The sequence below is a fragment of the Plectropomus leopardus genome, chromosome 13 (assembly GCF_008729295.1).
Source record: "Plectropomus leopardus isolate mb chromosome 13, YSFRI_Pleo_2.0, whole genome shotgun sequence".
In the NCBI taxonomy this organism is placed as follows: Eukaryota; Metazoa; Chordata; class Actinopteri; order Perciformes; family Serranidae; genus Plectropomus; species Plectropomus leopardus.
This window is the reverse complement of record NC_056475.1, coordinates 7,623,706-7,641,548: the sequence shown is the minus strand read 5'-3', so window position 1 is coordinate 7,641,548 and position 17,843 is coordinate 7,623,706. Positions and strand designations below refer to the sequence as shown.

The window sequence follows — 17,843 nt, the reverse complement described above, 5'->3', positions numbered from 1 at the left end:
TACTACATAAACTTGGGGGCAAATTTGTTTTTTTGTTTGTTTTTTGCACCCTCTCTCAGTTCCTATCAGCTGTCACAATGTTTTATATGATGCGTGAGCTTACTGCCCTCTGCTGTTCATCCATAAAGTCAGCATTTTTACTTTACAGTACTTTAGAAAGCAAAATAAGTGCTAAATTAATCACAAAAGTCTTTGCATGCACGTGTGTGTGTGTGTGTGTGAGAGAGAGAGAGACAGCCAAAAAAAAAAGGAAAATAAACAGTCAACAGTAGTTCTAACCGACATTTAGTCTTTATTGGTGTCTCAAAAAGTACAGCACAAACAAATGAAGCACGCAGTTACAATATCTATTAGTACTTTAGGCCTTACTGAAGAATACAGAATGTCATATCAGTAACAATGAAAATACCATCATGCAGATCGTGGTCTTATAGGCAGTTTTAAAGCAGAATATACAGCAGCAAGTACGTAACTTCATCTACAGTATCGTATACTCCTAACACCAAAAATTACTGGTTTATTATCATAAAGGAAACTGCATTTTTTATTTTTACAGTAGTGCAAAGCTGACCATAGCAAAGCAAAACAAGCAGGAGATGAAACCAGCACTGACATTCACTGAAGTAAACAGCTGCATAATACTGACAGAAAAGAAGCATCGACGCTCACTTCAATGGGACAAAGATATTCAGTACTATTATCAACACAATCAACAGTGCAAGCATGGCGCTAAAATGATTTCCTACATTTGTCAGAGCCGTCAGCATCGTCACGTGATGTGAACGCTCATGGATGTTAAATACAGTGGTCACATGTTCAAGTGAAGCAACACAGCTGTGATGAAGTACACGCGTGTCAGATGATTTATCTCTCAGTGAAAAGTAAAAGTAATGACTCAGAGCTGAGACAACAATCAAACTGACGCTCCACAGATAATCGATTAGATTGTTTGGGGGTTTTTTTCTTAAAGGAGAGTCAACTGCTGCAGTGGCTCCAAAAATGCCACAAGATAAATCTAAAGGCATTTTATTTCTGCATCAAATCTGTTTGTATGTAAGGTGTAGGCATGGTGCAGGTGCGTACCCTCGCCATAGTCTGGCATGCACCTCTCCAGAAATATAGCTTCACATTGCTGCAATGCAGATTACAAAACTGTGACATGGCCACTTGGCAGCACCACATTTTTTCCCTCAAATATTGCATCTAAAAATGCTTTGCTGTGAGCAGTGGGAACTGGAGAAGAAGTGCCCGCATAATAGAGGTTTAATAAAAAGTAAATAGTAATTTCCTTAAAAGTAATGTTGTTCAACATTTATTTGCTCTAAATCCAAAATGATCAACTCAGTTTAAGTTGCTGTTTTTGATGAAGGTACTCAACACAGAGCAAAGCACACCAGTGCAGAAGTATAAATGCTCCCAGTGGTGTGGGTTAAATGTATAGGCTATGGCGTAGACGCATGGCCTATAGCAGCACTCTCCAGCCCCAAACAGGAAGCAGCAAAACAGTTAGATAGTAAACATGGAGGGGACTCCAAATCTTGGTTCTCGTGGACTCTCTTAGACTTTGTGAGGCTTTCTGAGTAAAATAAAGACATCAAATTTTAAAAATATACATGCAACCCACAGTAAGGAGCTGACAGTGGCATCATAGAAGATCGCAGCATTAAAAAGTCATTATTTTCCTGCGTTGACTGGTCGATCAACGCCTCCATCTTTAGCGCTTTTACGTTTTCACAGTCAGCTCTTCACTGCATTAGTAGGAACCACCTCCTAATTCATTTTCTATGGAGCAGCTTCATATTTACATCATGTTTCTCTGGTTGTTGCAGATGCTTCTTGAAGCCTTTATGTGTAGCATTTTTAAGAACATTAGTAAAATGTTAAATTAATATTTTACTGAAAGCAAATGCTGGAGAAGAGGTGAGAACACATTCATGCTCACGAACGTAAGACGACATTCTCCATGAACGCTTCCTGTCAGACCTCTGTGTCTTTGGCTTCACTGAGAAGGACAAACACGTCTTCACTTCCATAAAGCAATTCAGCAGATTTCCCGCCAGATTTGGACTTTGTAAAAAGCAGCGCAGCGACTGCCAGAGGACATTTGTTTACAGCAAATTCACTAATGTCTTAAAAATAATGTGGTGATATTTTACTTCTATCAAACACTAATTATAAGTTGATTCGCATTCCAGCTCTGAGTTACAACGTAAAACAAAAACTTAGGCACACATGGTGCAAATTAATACATTTAAAAAGAAATGTGCAGTGAAATGAATGTAAATTATTGCTTTGGCTGATACAACAGTGGACACAGTGTCACATTCAGTGAATTAAAATAGTCAAACAATCGTGAACGTGAGCATGTGAGGGACATTCATAACTGAATCTCTGCATGGGGTCAAAGCAAAGGCAAAAACCTTTTGCAAACCTGTAAAAATAATGTTCATGACTTTATTTTTATTGATATTTGGATGTTACTCTGTGTGAGGAAATAAAAAAGTTATTAATTGCAAGAGAAGTAGCTGTTTTTAATATCCAAAGTGAGAAGTGTGCTGCCAGTTTTTAAATATCTATGAACATGATTTTGCAGGTTTACAAAATGTACATTTGAGCTCACAAGAAACAAACTACTGCTGTGATTGTAAGTTCTCCACATTCGATATTTTGGCAAGGAGAAGTCTTAGGTGTCATGTCATGTTGACATAAAAAGTACAGTACAATCTATGACCTAATACAGACAAAGCTAAGAGATGACCTGGCCCTATATTATTTAAGAGCTTTTGATTGAATCAGCGCCAGCAACATTTCTTTTATGATTCTTTTAAATTTATATTATAGAGTATCTATAGCTCTTCATTTTAAATACAAAATATTTGTTCTGTCACATTTGTGTCTGAAGCCCGACCAGCTAATTGCCAAAATATTCTGAACTGATTGTGTTGCAGTCTAAAACAGGGATTTTTTGTTTTTTTGGCTGAGAAAGTAAATTTGGTTTGTTATGAGAAGAAGCACAGGGTTCATATCTGAGGTGTAACGGCTGATACAATCGTCGTGAATCATTAAAGCAACAGATAACGATGAGTCGTGTGGTGCAGCCTCCTCATGCACAGCTACAATCGCTATGGTCATCTCTGATGCTGGTGGTGTAACGCTGCAGTGAGGGCGTAGAGGCAGTGTGTGTGTGTGTGTGTGTGTGTGTGTGTGTGTTGTGGTTGAGTGAGCTTTTGGCAGTGACGCGACATGACGTTAGCTGGGACAAGGTGGGCTGAGCAGATTGGGAAGAGAGTCTCCCCAGATGTGTCCAGCAGTTTGAGGAACTATGTATGTGAGGGTAAAGGGTTTTCTGATTTTTTTTTTTTTTTTTTAGTTGGCCTACCGGACATCCAGGGGAGACCTCTGTGGGGGTATGAAGGGTTCAGCTGGGGACTGTGGGGGAGGGTCACAGGTCAGGGGTGTGTGTTTTAGAGGTTGACCAGGTGGAGGTCGGAGGCGGAGAAGTGGGGGCACAGAGCCATGTCTGGATTCTTCAGCTGTCGCAGGATCCTCCGGTGGAACTTGGAGCGGACCCGGTTAAACTCCATGATGTCGCTCGGATCCTCCTCGATCCAGAAACGGTGAAACTCCTGCATCAGGTAACCTGCCGTGAAGATGAGCAAAAACAAGTTGATCCTTTATGTTCTTAAAAGTGAGTGAATGAAAACTTAACTGGATTGATTTTTCTAATATAACTCATCCGTTTACATTTTATTAAGACTTAAATATGAGTGACAGGCTGTCTGTGAAGCCTCACTAGCATCAGCTCCACCCCTCGCTCCTCCACAGCTCTGTCCTTGCGTCCAAATATGGTCATCTCTGACTCCAAAAAACCAAAATGGTGACGGCTAAAATGTTAAACTTATGACCTCAAAATAGGAGTCTATCATAAACCAATGGGTGACGTCATGGTAGTTACATTGATTTTTTTATACAGTCTAAGGACCCATCCCTCTCTTTCTCCCTTATTTATTTATTTAGCTTTTATTTATGCAGTAAACTCTAGGCAGTATTGCAATTAAAGGATGTAATTGGAAATTTTTTTGGCAAAGGAAATTTCCCTAAAATTGCAAGAAACTGGCAGATTTACAAAATTATTTTTTTAAAAGCTAGGGGAAAATGTCAATGTCCATTCCACTATAATTATAAATATCTTAACTATGTATTTAAAATTAGAATTATTATTATTGCTTAAGAATGTTTTGGGGCCATTTCCTTATTCTATTATTATTTTTTTTACTTTACTTTTTTTTGTGCTAATTTAAAGGTAATTTTCTTGCACTTTTTTAAACCGATTTTCTGCAGTTTTTTGGTCAAGTTACTCTTTGCCATTTTAACATGTTTTTGGAAACAATCAAGCTAATTTGCACAGGTGTTACAGGATTAACTGAAATCTGATTTAACAGGAAAATAGTAAACTCACAGAAGGTCTGCTGAAAGTGCAGCAGGCTCGGCATCTCTGGCGCCACGTTGTACAGGTGGGTCTTCAGAGCTCCGCTCACCAGCAGAGAGTAGGCCAGGTCTGTGATGTTGATGCCCACGATAGCAAAAGAGTAGCTGGAGGAAGAAGATAAAAAAAGACGATCGTTTTTAGGAAGTTTTTGTCTGTTTAACAGGGGTGTGTGGTGGATGTGTTTGTAAACAGACTTAAAAAAAAATACCATTTCCCATGACATCTTAAATATGACTTAAGAAGAGAGTGTTGTTGAGCATTGTGGAGATGCCCAAAACAAAAACATATATTTTTTTATAAAAGAGTTTAGTGTTTTGGAATTTAGTATAAAAACTGAAAATACCATAAAACTTCAAATAAAAGCCTATTCCCTATTAAATACCTTGTCCCTTTTTACTAGCCGGGTGTGGCGACACATTTTGACAAATAAAGGCCCGTCTCAATTACAGGCTCGGTCTGGTTGCCATGGAGTTCATTTTTATAGAAGTTCTTTGGATGTATTTAAGCTGGTTGTTGGATACCTGCTGGAGTTAATGTTAGTTAGCCACCTAGATCACGCATAAAAATATGTATATATGTTTAAACTTTTGTCAGTGTGGACATATAACACACATCATTAGCTTGGTAAGATTCTCCAAAATTCAATCATTCAGTTAATTTTAATGACACCGTGAGGAAAAGATGAAAAAAATACAGTGAACTGTATTCATAATTGTATATTTAAAATATTTTATTTTTAATTACTTTTTTTAAATTCAGGTAATTTCTGCTTTGTTTTCTTATTTGTTGTTTATGTTTTACTTTGTCTTTTTTATTTGGGGAGGTGTTTGTAGGTTTTTTGGCTTGCTTTTCATAGATTTTTTGCCAACTTCTGGGACATTTCTTCATTTGTTGCTTATTACTGTCTTCCCATGTTTTTGAAAAAAAAAAAAAAAACTGCTTAAGTTTCAAAGGGTTAAACAAATAATTTGATTGTATTTCCATCTTTTCTGAGCAACAGTTATATGTGAAAAGCATAAAAGCCTGTCCCATATCGACATAACTGAAGTTTTACGGTAGCAAATACCCCTTACCTTCCAACTTTCACTTCAAACTGGTCCCAGTGTGTGCTATGTGGTGGACCATTTGGACGTGCGAGGAAAGCGCTGTGTACCATCACAAACACTGTCACAGTAAAAGATTTGCACTCTACAGCTTGCTGCTCTGCTGGAGTGTCCTGAAAATAATGTTTGGGATTTATAGGAGTTTTTGTGTGTGACTGCGTGTGTGCGTTTTCAGAGTCGGCCCTTGGTGCTTATCAGAGCTGATGCAGACTGGAGGCAGAGCGCAGGAGGACACACAGCAGTAAAACACTTCCTGCATAGACACACTCCCATAGCCACATCACAGAGCCCCTCCGCTGCTCTGTATTGAGGCCAAAGCTCACACAGCTCCAGCAGCAGCAGCCCAGTTTTGCCTCCTCCATACACTCGTGCATTGCCGTTTTACAGTACACATGCAGACACTTACCCAATAGCTTTGTCTAGGTTCTTCTGTTCCCATTCAGGCTTGTTAATCTCACTGTGAAGGACACAACACTTGAGTCACATATTGTCTACATAGAAAACAACATTCAGTGCACCGACTGAGAAATGTTAAAGTCACAGTGAAATGACATTTTATGAGCTTGCTTCTTAAAGGGAGCCTTACGCTTCTTCTTGTGTTACAATGTTGGATGTTCATATTAAACAGGGTTTTCAAATAAAGAGGTAAACGTTTGTTAAGAGTATTCAGACCACTCTGAAAACTCTGTTTCTAATTGTTATTTCTACTTTGGCTACAAGATTACATCAATTCATGAGTCATTTGCTCCAAGCACACTACTGCAAGAGTTAAAATTTCATACCCTGCTGCATGTGGTAACATGCTAATTTCCAGGAAACATGTAATCTTGGTTGTTCATTTCTCCCCGATTTTGGATCATATTCCTTCTGGAACATTTCTGGTTTTGCTTAAATGCTTTTGTTGGGGATTTTTCATTGTAGAAAGTGCCTCTGTTCTCTGTTACAGTCATTTTCTGTTATTTTACAGTACTGATTATAAAGTGCATGTTTAACTATTTTTTTAAATCCAGCTTAAGCAAAATCAGCGATTTTCTCTGTAGCCTGCATATTATATATGTTAGAAAGTACTGGAAACTGTAGTAGAGCTATGTGGAGTTAGACTGTTAAACTTTTTACTATTTCTGTTTCTGGGATTTTTAAGGCGGGCCTGATATCATGGCCTGATGTCACACTGGACTGCTGTCCTTATCATAATCCCTCCCCCAACATGTAAAAACTACTTCACTGTTAGTCTTACTAACATTTCAAAATTATACACACATACACTACTTTCTTTTTTGCAATTCCTAAAACTATTATTAATATTATGTTCTTCTCTTATTAATTCAAATGGCAGCACACCAACATGTTATCCATTCACAAAGAGTGTTAAATAAATATATTTTCACAACATCTGTCTCCGTGAGGGTCAGTATTGGTAATGAGATGACCAAGTAAAAATAACATATATGTAAACTGTGCCTAGTGCGGCTTTAAATGCATGAAACATCAACCCAAAAGACAAAGCTATGAATGCAGTGAAAAGAATGAAAGTACCTTTGCTTTCTGTGTGTGCTCCTACAACAGTGCATGTGAGAGTCAGAGAGGACGGCATGGTCAGAAAAGTGGAGGTGAAGGTGGAGGAGAAAAAAGAAGAATCTTCATTTGTGAAATGAGCTCACTGAGATGCGATGAGAAACAACACAAGCAGCAGCAGCAGTCGAAAAAAGAAGACGCAGTGAATGACATCGAGCTGTAGGAATGAATATTATCAAGCAGAACGTGGTAAATGCAGAGTAATGGATGACTGAGTGCAGTTTAAAGGAGAAGGGAGTACACCACATGTCTGGTAGAAAGATTTTAAAGCTGCATTAATTGGTGTTTCGGCCACAAGGGGCAGCGGAATAAGCTGAAAACACAGCATTTATGATATTATCACAACTTAGAGTTGGTTTTGTGAACATGTGAGCAAACAGTTGCACATTAACCCTTTAAAATTCCTTTTATATAATGTGAAAAAACATGTTGGAAGAAATGTATTTTAATTAGTAATTAACTTAAAATGCATGTTCATAAATATGGTAATTAAAAGTATAGAATTAGAATTTCTTTCATATAATGTGGAAAACTGAGTTGAAATAAATTAACTTGTATGGGTTATCAACTTCAATTATTTATAAACACATTTTTAAGTTAAGGCCTCATGTTACGTACTGTTACCATAATTATGAACACATAAAAGTTAATTTCGTCCAACAAATTTTTACGTTATTTAAAAGGAATTTTAAAGTGTTAACACATCCAGCTCAAACAGAGTAACAGTAAAATTCATTTGGAGTTGTATTTTTGACCACCTGATTAACTCAAGTCCATAAACTCACTGTTGTTCTAGCTCCGTTTTGGTCTTCACCAACTCTTAAAAATATATCTTCACTTTGTTTACCAGCTAGTATCAATCTTAAACAGCTGCTGCTGGAATCCAGGCTGATGAAAGCATAGTTTGTGGGCCAGAAACCAAAACAATTCACCTAAAAGAGGCTAAAAAAAGCTTGGTAAAGTGAGTTGGTATTTATAATCTGTCAGTTTTTTCACTATGAGCGACCTCTGTCACATCACATGTACCCATTTGTTCCACTTTTATTGTAAGAGATATTAACTGGTGCAGCTTTTAGTGGCGAGAACATTGACAATATAATGGTATATGACAATTGCTGCATGTAATATATACTGCAGTTTCTTTTTATGTCATTTACCTATTTCAAAGCCCCCGTGAGCAATACTATTCCCACAAAGTAGATTCCAATTTGCTCTATCATTGGACATTATGGACTCTGGTGATGAGTGTTTGCTGACTACGACGGGATCTAAAATTGCCATAATTTTATGGATGTATAAATTTATTCTTGAACCTTGAGCGATTGAGCTCTTCTACTGTAAAGACAGCTATAGCTGTACAGAGTTTCTTTGAATCACATGCAATAAATACATGCAGGTTTTAACCCTTTAAAACCTGAGCAAATTGGCTTGATCCCTTTCATAAACATGGGAAGAAGGGACTGAGCACACAGACGAAATGACCAAAAATATAAGCAAGAAATGAGCAAAAGTACTAAAAAAGGAAAACAGGACTAGAATAAATAATTAAAACTACAGCAATTCTAATAATTATATGTAATTATGATAATTCTAAATGTAGTTTTTCCCTAGCTGTTTTCTTTTTTCCTCCACATATTTTTTCCTAGCCTCTAAAAATTTTTTTTTTCTAAATCTACTCATTTCTTGCAATTTGTGGAAAATGTCTTGCCAAGTTGCTTATTGCCCTTTTTTCTATGTTTTTGAAAGGAATCACACCAGTTTGCTCTGGATTCAAAGGTTCTCAAAACTCACATTTCCTCATTTTTTGATACCTACTTCCCTGGAGTTGCTGGTCTCCTGGGAACACTATGTTCAACCAGAGAGACTTTCTATCAAAACATTTGGTGTATTCCTTTATATTTATCATGCTCTGGTCAAAAATTGTGGAAAAAAAGGGGGGATGCCATACTTGTGCTTTGGTTGCAAGGAGTCATGGAGCATCTGCAGGGCGGTGGCTTTATCGTGTTCTGCGAAATACCTGCAAAGACAATACATGAGAAGGGTTTAATGTGAAGGTCAAATTTAGCCCTACATCTGTGCATATGTAAGTTTTAATAATCTATAATTAAATCCAGTTGAAAGCTATTATCTCACTGTAGATTATACCCCTAAAGATGTGTGTACATAAACATCCAAATATAAACACTTATATATCTTAAATCCCATTAATTTGCAATAGTGACTTTTTTAAAGTGTTTTGCAGAAAGTGAAGTGACTGAGAGCTTACAGCAGATTGTGCAAGCCCAGCAGGCCCATGCCTCTGAAATCAGTTTTGGGGTCGCTGCCTTGGAAACCAATTTCACACCACTGTTTAGAGATGCGTCCGGTGAGAGGTGTGTCAGGACGCAGCTCCTTCCACAGCTGCAACACACGCACACACACAGACACATACATGTCAACATCAATAACAGGGGACTATAATTCTTCACTATCCAAGTGGGAACTTTTATTACCGTTATCATTTTCGTCATTTTAAAAATAGAACTAGAATTGAAAATATACTTCTCACACACACACACACACACACACATACACACACACACACACACACACACACACACCACAGGTCAGTCCAAAATTCTTTCAGAAGTTACATTTGTAAACTAATAATGGATTTAAGGTTGAAAAAGTTGGCCTCAAGTAATATCTTATGGTGTAAATTGCTTACTAAAATGGATTAACAGTTCAAATACATATTTTAAAGTAACAGCTAAACATGAGCTAAACATTTATTTATTTTTATTTAGTTTACATTTTTATTTAAATTTTATCTGTTTTATTTCCTTTTAATTGTGGTTTTATCGTGTTTATTGTTTCTGTTGTTGTTTTTGGTCTATTTCTTTGTATTATTTTAAATTGACAGATAATGCAAGATGCAGATGTTTTTAAAGGTTCTATGTAAATAAAGTTTTTATTATTATTATTATTATTATTATTATTATTATTATTATTATTATTATTATTATTATTATTATCATTATTACTATTAGTGAGCAGTAGTAACAGCTAAAAATAATGGATAAACCGATGAAACAGTAAGCTTAAAGTAACAGCTGCAGTGTAAATAGTTGACTAAAAATATTTGATTAATAGCTCAAGTTGTTATCTTGAAGTCACAGCTAAATAGCAGGACTCGTTAGCTAAGAAATAATGGATAAACAGTTGATATATTAAGCTTGAAATAGCAGATAAACAGTGGAAATAGCTAGCTTAAAATAATGGATTACATCAACATTACATTTTCTATAGATAATGGAGCTGATTAAATAAAAGTAATTGGTAAACAGTGATTTGTTTAGATATTTACAATAAATAGATTAACACTTGAAAAAATCCCATTGAGGTAATTAGCTAAATGAATAGATAAACTGGAAAAGTATTTAGCTCAGTAATATCTAATGGTTGAAATAAAAAAACAGTGTCCTTAAAGCGGTACTTGAGTTTGGAAAACATGAGATTATCCTGTCAGGGTTTGCAGGCAGCTGGAGTTTATTCCAGCACGCATGGAGCGAGAGGCAGGATGGACCATGAACCAAGTTAACTACAGGAGGTTCAGCACAAAAAACTGATGGTTATTTTTTGTTGTTGCGACTTTAAGCAGCCACAGAGATCTATGTACCTTCATCAGCAGGTCCTCGTGCTCTGGGTTTTCACAGTCATAAGGCTCCCTGCGCAGCTTCTCCACTTCTGCCACCAGGCTCCTGTAGCCCACGATCTGCAGCAGGCTGGCTTGCAGAGAGATGCCCAGCCTGAGGGACACACAGGGAAGAGGAAGGGCTGCATTTATAAGAGAATTCAGGTCTATTAATTTCACAATATTTTGTTCTGAGCAACTTATCAGCTCAGTTTGAGCAGGTGGGGGTTCAGCACGTTGCTCAAGGGCAGCTCAGTAGTCATTACTGAGTAGGACAAGTGTGTTATTCTTTATTCGCTGTCCCCAGACACACTTTCACAGGTCGTCTTGGAATTCAAAGTGTTGACACAAATTTACCACAACAAGCTAACATTAGTGAAAACTGAAATGTGATAATGTGTCTCACTGTGGGTTGGTGTCAGGGTTAATCTTCTTCAAGGCCATGATGTCCTCAATAGTTTTCTCCACTTTGTCAGGGTGGACGCTGAGGGCAGACTGCAGCAGCTAGAGGGGATGACAGAAAATGACAGAAATGAAAAAGGACAAGAGGAGGAAGATTGAAGCTAGAAAACTGAGCAACACACCATATTCATACTGCATATATATAGATTTTAGAGACCCGTACCTCATTCTTGGAGTACCTCAGAGATGATTCTGGAAGGAAATGGATGCAAAGTATAAGACAACAGTGTGCAGTGACATTAGGAGCAGAGTTATTTAGTAGTTTTAAAAACACGTTTGAGTGTAGTTCAAGACATTTATATATTTAATTCAAATTGTGAAAACTGCAATTTGCCCAAGGTATGAAAAGGTATCTCGCATCGAATCATGCAAACTTAATTTTCAATAAAAAGGAAACTAAATGAATGCAAAGACGCATACAATAACTACAAAAAGGGGCAAAATAACCAAAAATAGACACAATATAACAAGAAAAAGTGGCAAAACCACAAAAATATACATAAAATAACTATGCAGACACACAAATTAACAACAAAAGAAGATGCAAAATGACTACAGGGACACACAAATTAGCTACAAAAAAGGGAAAATCAACCACAAACAAGTACAAAATGAACACAAAGAGACACAAAAACAACTACAAAAAGGGGCAAAACAGCCAAAAAGTAACACAATGAATACAAAGAAACACAAAATAATCACAGAACTAAAAAAGGGACAAACTCACCAAAAACAAAAACATTATGACAACAAAGACACAAAAGAAGCAAAAATTGACTACAAAAATGGTAAGGGTAGAGTAAGTGTAAGGTTGCTGATGACAGTGTCTTTTAATCATAAATTAACAACATGAATTTATAAACAAATATCAGATAGTGAGTGGGCCTACCTATCTTGAGGGTCCTGCGGGCTCCATGCTTGTTGTTGTAGCAGATTCTCTGCAGCTCGCAGCGCCCCGTAAACTTTCTGGCGACAAACTTCAGGCCTCGCCACAGACATTTACAGTAGAGGAACACGAAGAATTGGGTCACCACTCTGGAGAGGAGACGACAGGAGGGATTAGACTGATAGTCAGGTGACAGGTGTTGCGTACTGTTTGTACTTTGTGGCCATTTAGAGTCAGTTTATGCCCTCTTGTGTCCTCAGTTTTTTAGCCCTGAGTAAGTAAAAAACTATCCTGTGATGGCGTACTAGGACCATTGCAGGTATTAAAAACAAAGCCCTCAGAATTTCCTAGAGTGAAGTATTAAATTGAGGAGGGATTTTGGGGGTTGTTTGGGGGAAAGTCAGAATATCTCAGCCTCTGATGCTTCACTTTCTACCATTCTTTTTAAAATCGATCTCTTATTAATCCCCCAAGTTTCAAACATACAAATTTAATTTTCTTAAATTGTTCTTAATCTATGCTTGAACTGGATTTGTTCTTTCGATATCATCCGTTGAATTGCTCCTCATTGTGATCTTTTTATATTTCATTGTTTTCATTGTCATTTAACAATCTTCTGCTTTATGTCTTGTGTGAAGCAGAACAATTTACTTGTTTTTAGTCCTACTTTCTATAAAACTATTATTATTATTACTATTATTACTATTATTATTATTATTATAATTATTATTAAATCACTGGAGTACTTGTGTGCAATATTTTTGTTTAATGTTGGGTTAATACCAAGATGTTTTCAATATATTTTAGAGCTGCAACAATTAGTCATTTAATCGATAAAAAGAAAATAAGCAGCTATCTTGATTATCAAGCAATAGCTTAAGTAATTATTCATACATTCAATGATTCCAGGTTCTCAAAGACAATAATTTGCTTTTTTTTTTCTTGGTCTTACATGATGGTCAATTGAGCATTTGGGAGCTTTGGACTGTTGGTTTAAAAACAAACAAACAAACACACACACACAAAAAAACACCAAGGCATTTAATGATGTCTCTTTGTGCTTTAGGATAAAGGAATGAGCATTTTTCACTATTTATTTAAATGTTTTACAGACATACAGTAATTGCCAGATAATCATTATTTGCAGCCCTAATAAATTTCACCTCAAACTTGCTCTAATTGTCATCTTCTGCAAATGAAATAAAGTAAGGGGTTTTCTTCAGAGATCTGTAGTATATTAGGGGACTTCCAGGGGAAAGAAATCTAACCCAATCCTATCATGTTTTAGAGTAAAAATGTGTCAAATTGAAAAATCACTACAGAGAAAAATCTCTATGAAACAAAATGAAGACAAGAGAAGCAGGGAGGAGAATTTGATGCTAACAGAGTCAGAGAATGGTGTTGTACTTCTTGTCTACCAGGTTCGACTTGCAGCAGATCAAAGAGTGCTATTTTTTGCAGGTGACACTGAGAATGAAAATGGAGATGTGTGTCTTGGGAAATGCACAGCGACCCATTAAGAAACAGTGGGGAATAAATGATTTTCAGCCTCCAACTGGTTCATTAAATGATGAGCATTAGGAAACAAGGACAGAAGGAAGAGACTTATGACAATGGCATGTTATTTTGATGTAAAACCTTCTATCATCTGGTTTCGTGATCCTGAAACCCAGGTTTAGGGACCCTAATGGGTTTTTTCCCATCTATTATCAGGCCTAATATTAGAAGAAAGCGTCAGCAAAACCTGCAAGCCACACGAGCAGCCTCACTTTCCTTTTTGTTTGTTTTTGTGGAATAGTATTTACAACCTTTTCAGGCAGAAATAAATCCTCCTGATGCTGACAGATCACAGCATAACATCATCTGCCATGTCAACATAAAAAGAAGGTAAATACAGTCCTGAAAGATTAATTCCTCCTGCTAGTCCCATGGATGAGACTGGCATGTTAAACAGCTCATATAGACACTCTGTCATTTTCTTAACCTTCAAGGAGCGAGCACCAACAGCAGGTGATAGTGGGAGGACTGATACAAAGAAAACGTGTCATTTTAAAGGGGCACTGCACTAATTCACATACAATAAAACTCTCTTATGGAGCTGCTACTCTGCCTGTGAAAACACTTGGATATTAAATTGGTCCAAATGCCCACACCTGCAGGATTTACAAGTAGCAAGTGTTGACGTATGTGACATATTTTGCATAACTTCCACAGTGCTCTGTGTCAGTTAAGGCTGCAATTGTGTTGACGTTTATCAGAGCTCACTGGTACAAAATGACTCAAACAAGCCAAGGCATTTTGGTGGTTATATAATAATTCAAACATCATGAATATGCATTTATTGTGCAAAAGGCAGCCGTAACAGGATTGTGTCAGGACCAACAGATGTGAGGTGAGCCTGAAGACTACAAATTTATAACAGAAGACTGTTACAAATGGGAAATGTGACGTTTCAAAGAGGTTTTCCAAAAAAAAGTCTGTCACAGAAAGATGCTGTTGTATACTGTGGAATCTAGGAGATTGAGCCTCCAAAAGTCATGATATCTCCATCTTTTTTAAAATTATTATTATTTAATGTCTCTTGAAAGTTCTCTAACTGTAGAGACATGCAACATGAAATCACTGGAGGACCCCTTTAAGTTATTCTCAACACTCTGACTAGCCAAAACCATTAAAAGGTGGAACATGAATCATTTTTACATCAGTAAACTATTACCACATTCATTTAAGCACATTAGTATAATTACTGTAAACAAACTGTGAAAGCCATCACTAAAACAAATTGGCAGCCTCTGCTGGGCTCCACTGTTCATTAAATGTAATTGAAGCTAAATATCTTTGAGACCAAAGCAAACAGAGTAAAACGTTTTATTATCTTGGGCAGGAAACAACGGGATTTATGGGAAATGTTGTCTTAAATGGGAGAAACACTTACAAAGCAGTGGTGAGAGAAAGCCAATACATTCTCACTCCCAACTCGTTAAATACTGTCAAAGTCAAACTGTCATGTCAAACTTATCGCGCTCTAGGTACGCCTACAGCCTCATTTTTGGATGCTCAGGGACAACGCATCAATTTAGACTCATTACATGCATTATGTCTTTTCTAAATAAGCTTATGTTACTGCAGAAAATGTAGAACACAACATATTGCAGAAAGCCCCTATTTATGTATATTGCCGTTATTTGTCAGTGTAGACTCTACAACAAAAATAAAATTTTACAATTCTATATTAGAGTATAAAAATTCAATATAAAAAAGCCTTTATTTAATGACTTAGGGACTATTTATTCATATGTTGCACTGCTCTGTCACAGCAATACATTTTTTTATGCTCTCAGTTTTTGTCGTATTCCATTTTAGCTTTTTTTTTCGATATATCTTTTATTCTTATTTCACCCTCTGAAAACCTATTTGTATGTTTCTTTTTTGAGGATTTTTTATATATAAATAGCTTAGTGCATGGGTGTAATTTTCATTTCAACACTGGGGGAAGACGCGCACGAAACGGGGGGTTGGGGAGTCCCCTGCCAGAAAACCTTTCGCATTAAACCCTTAATTTTTTTGTATTTTGGTTAAATTTTATGCACCAATTTGTGACCTTTCTGCATCACTTTAGGGTGTACATGTCTTTAATTTTGTCAAGTTGAAGTCCTCTTGTACTTTCATTTTTTATTTGGGGAAGAGAAATGCCCACGTTAAAAATTTTTCGGGGTTCGTGTCCTTTGCATCCCGCTTGAATTCTACATTCTTAGTGAATGTAGAATAGTGCTAGAATTCTTAGTGCCTTTTTTATGTCTGATGCACAGCACTTTCAATTGCCTTATTGTTAAAAAGTGATATTAAAATAATTTGCAGAATAGCAAAACTACTTAGATTATCAGTGATGTAATTTATTTATATGACATCTTTGTAGAAATTTGGATTTACTTGAGTGAAATCTCACAAATGTGCCACCCCCAGTGTAATTATTATTATGTATAACCAAAAACAAGGGTCCTTAGTAAAAATATTTCCTTTATGATAAATATTTTACTTGCCGTTTTATTCAGGACTTAAAAATAATTTTAAAAAATGTGTACTTCTTCAATATAAAGACTTTTCATTCAGCATATAAATAAATACAGCTATACACTGAAAGCAACATATCTATTAATAGAGACACCGCTGGGTTTACATGTGCTCCATAATTAAGAGGCCTCCTCTATAAACCACCCACTCAAACCAGTTTGCACCACAGCAGCCACTTACTGGCCACAATATCATAATCGATTGGGCTTAAATGGGAGAACTGGGAATACACAGTCTACAGTATTTGATATAAACAAGTCATTACAGTCGATGGAAGATAAACACATGGAGACAGGCTAAGAGGAGGGGGAGTTTGCATGAATTTCTTCACGTTTTAACAAATGAAATGTAAACGTAGCCCGGCATCATGTACAATAATGGAGTGTCTGTACCTCAGGAAATGCTTCATCTTGGCTGCTGGTGTCTTCGGAACTGTTTGTGTTGATTATTCACCTGGAAACGGGAAAAAATGGAGAAATGAGAGGTGTTTTAATGTGTCTTTGGATGAGGCCGACCGAAGCGGAGAGCTCAGGCCTGAAGCTCCGGGAGCTGTCCGCGGTGCTGAAGTACTGACGCGCATGTAATCTGCACCCGTCTCCTCGGTACCCCCACATACAGCGTTTCTGTTAGACTGATATCGGTGCAACGAAATAAAAAAACACAATGGAACCTTTTAATTTTACCTTTCAGATAATCAAAATCCATTAAAAAACAGTTTATTAATGCTCGATAGTCTCCGGTCTGATTAGCAACCCAAAGCACAAACACACTATGCATAATCCGTAGCGACAGACTGTGCCCGTAACGTCGGCTGTACAGGCGATGCAAGCAATAAAATCAATGCAATAATAGATAATAGTCCCCTCTTACCGAAATTCAAATGATAAAAAGAGGCGAAACAAAGATGTGATGCGGCGGTGTGTCCTCTTCACTCGGCTCCAGTCGTCTGCTTTTCCTCCATGATGACAGCCACTGACTGGAGGAGGCTCGAGTCTAAAAGCTACAGCACAGCAATGCAGTGCGGAATACAAAGGGTCAACGCCACCGATCACCTAACAGTTTATACATCACTTGTTTCACATTTACTTCACATGCTGGTTTATGGTTAGATTTTGTCTTAGGAACTAATATGTATTAGCCTATAGATAGAACTAAATAATGCATGCAGGTAATGCTCCGGTTATATACAGTGACTTAAAATGACAAAACAACCACATTATCTATGTTCAACACCAATTAAAGTACCAGTAGCTGTTGCTGGGAATGGGACCTGTGATCTGTTAGAATGATTGCAATAAGCAGCATGCAGGGGTGACGCCAGGAGTTCCTGGGCCTCTGCAAAATATTTCTGTCTCTCTCCACCACAATTTTTTTTAACTTGCATTAATATTTTTGGCCATTTGTGGGCAGCACAAGAAATGCTAAAGGTAACATTTATAATAGTTCAACCAAAAAAAAAAACAAAAAAAAAAACTGTATGTTGTACACATCTCCCTAGACTCTCTAGGTCCCAAAAAGAGCAACCAAAAAATGACAGCATATCAGCACAAACACACTTTGACAGAGGCCGAAGGATAGAGCAAA

The 17,843-nt window shown here is 37.0% G+C and overlaps 1 protein-coding gene across 1 annotated transcript; it reads right to left on the bottom strand.

The window, feature by feature from the left end:
* Positions 1-302: 302 nt before the first annotated feature.
* Positions 303-17,569, bottom strand: elmod1 (ELMO/CED-12 domain containing 1). Its single transcript, XM_042498576.1, has 12 exons — positions 17,505-17,569; positions 17,130-17,259; positions 16,652-16,712; positions 12,192-12,337; positions 11,466-11,494; positions 11,247-11,344; positions 10,826-10,955; positions 9,434-9,567; positions 9,116-9,184; positions 5,999-6,049; positions 4,460-4,593; positions 303-3,640 (listed from the first exon to the last, which is right to left on the bottom strand). The coding sequence occupies exons 3-12, from the start codon at positions 16,666-16,668 to the stop codon at positions 3,465-3,467; spliced, it is 984 nt and encodes a 327-aa protein (XP_042354510.1). The 5' UTR covers positions 16,669-16,712; positions 17,130-17,259; positions 17,505-17,569; the 3' UTR covers positions 303-3,464.
* Positions 17,570-17,843: the final 274 nt, after the last annotated feature.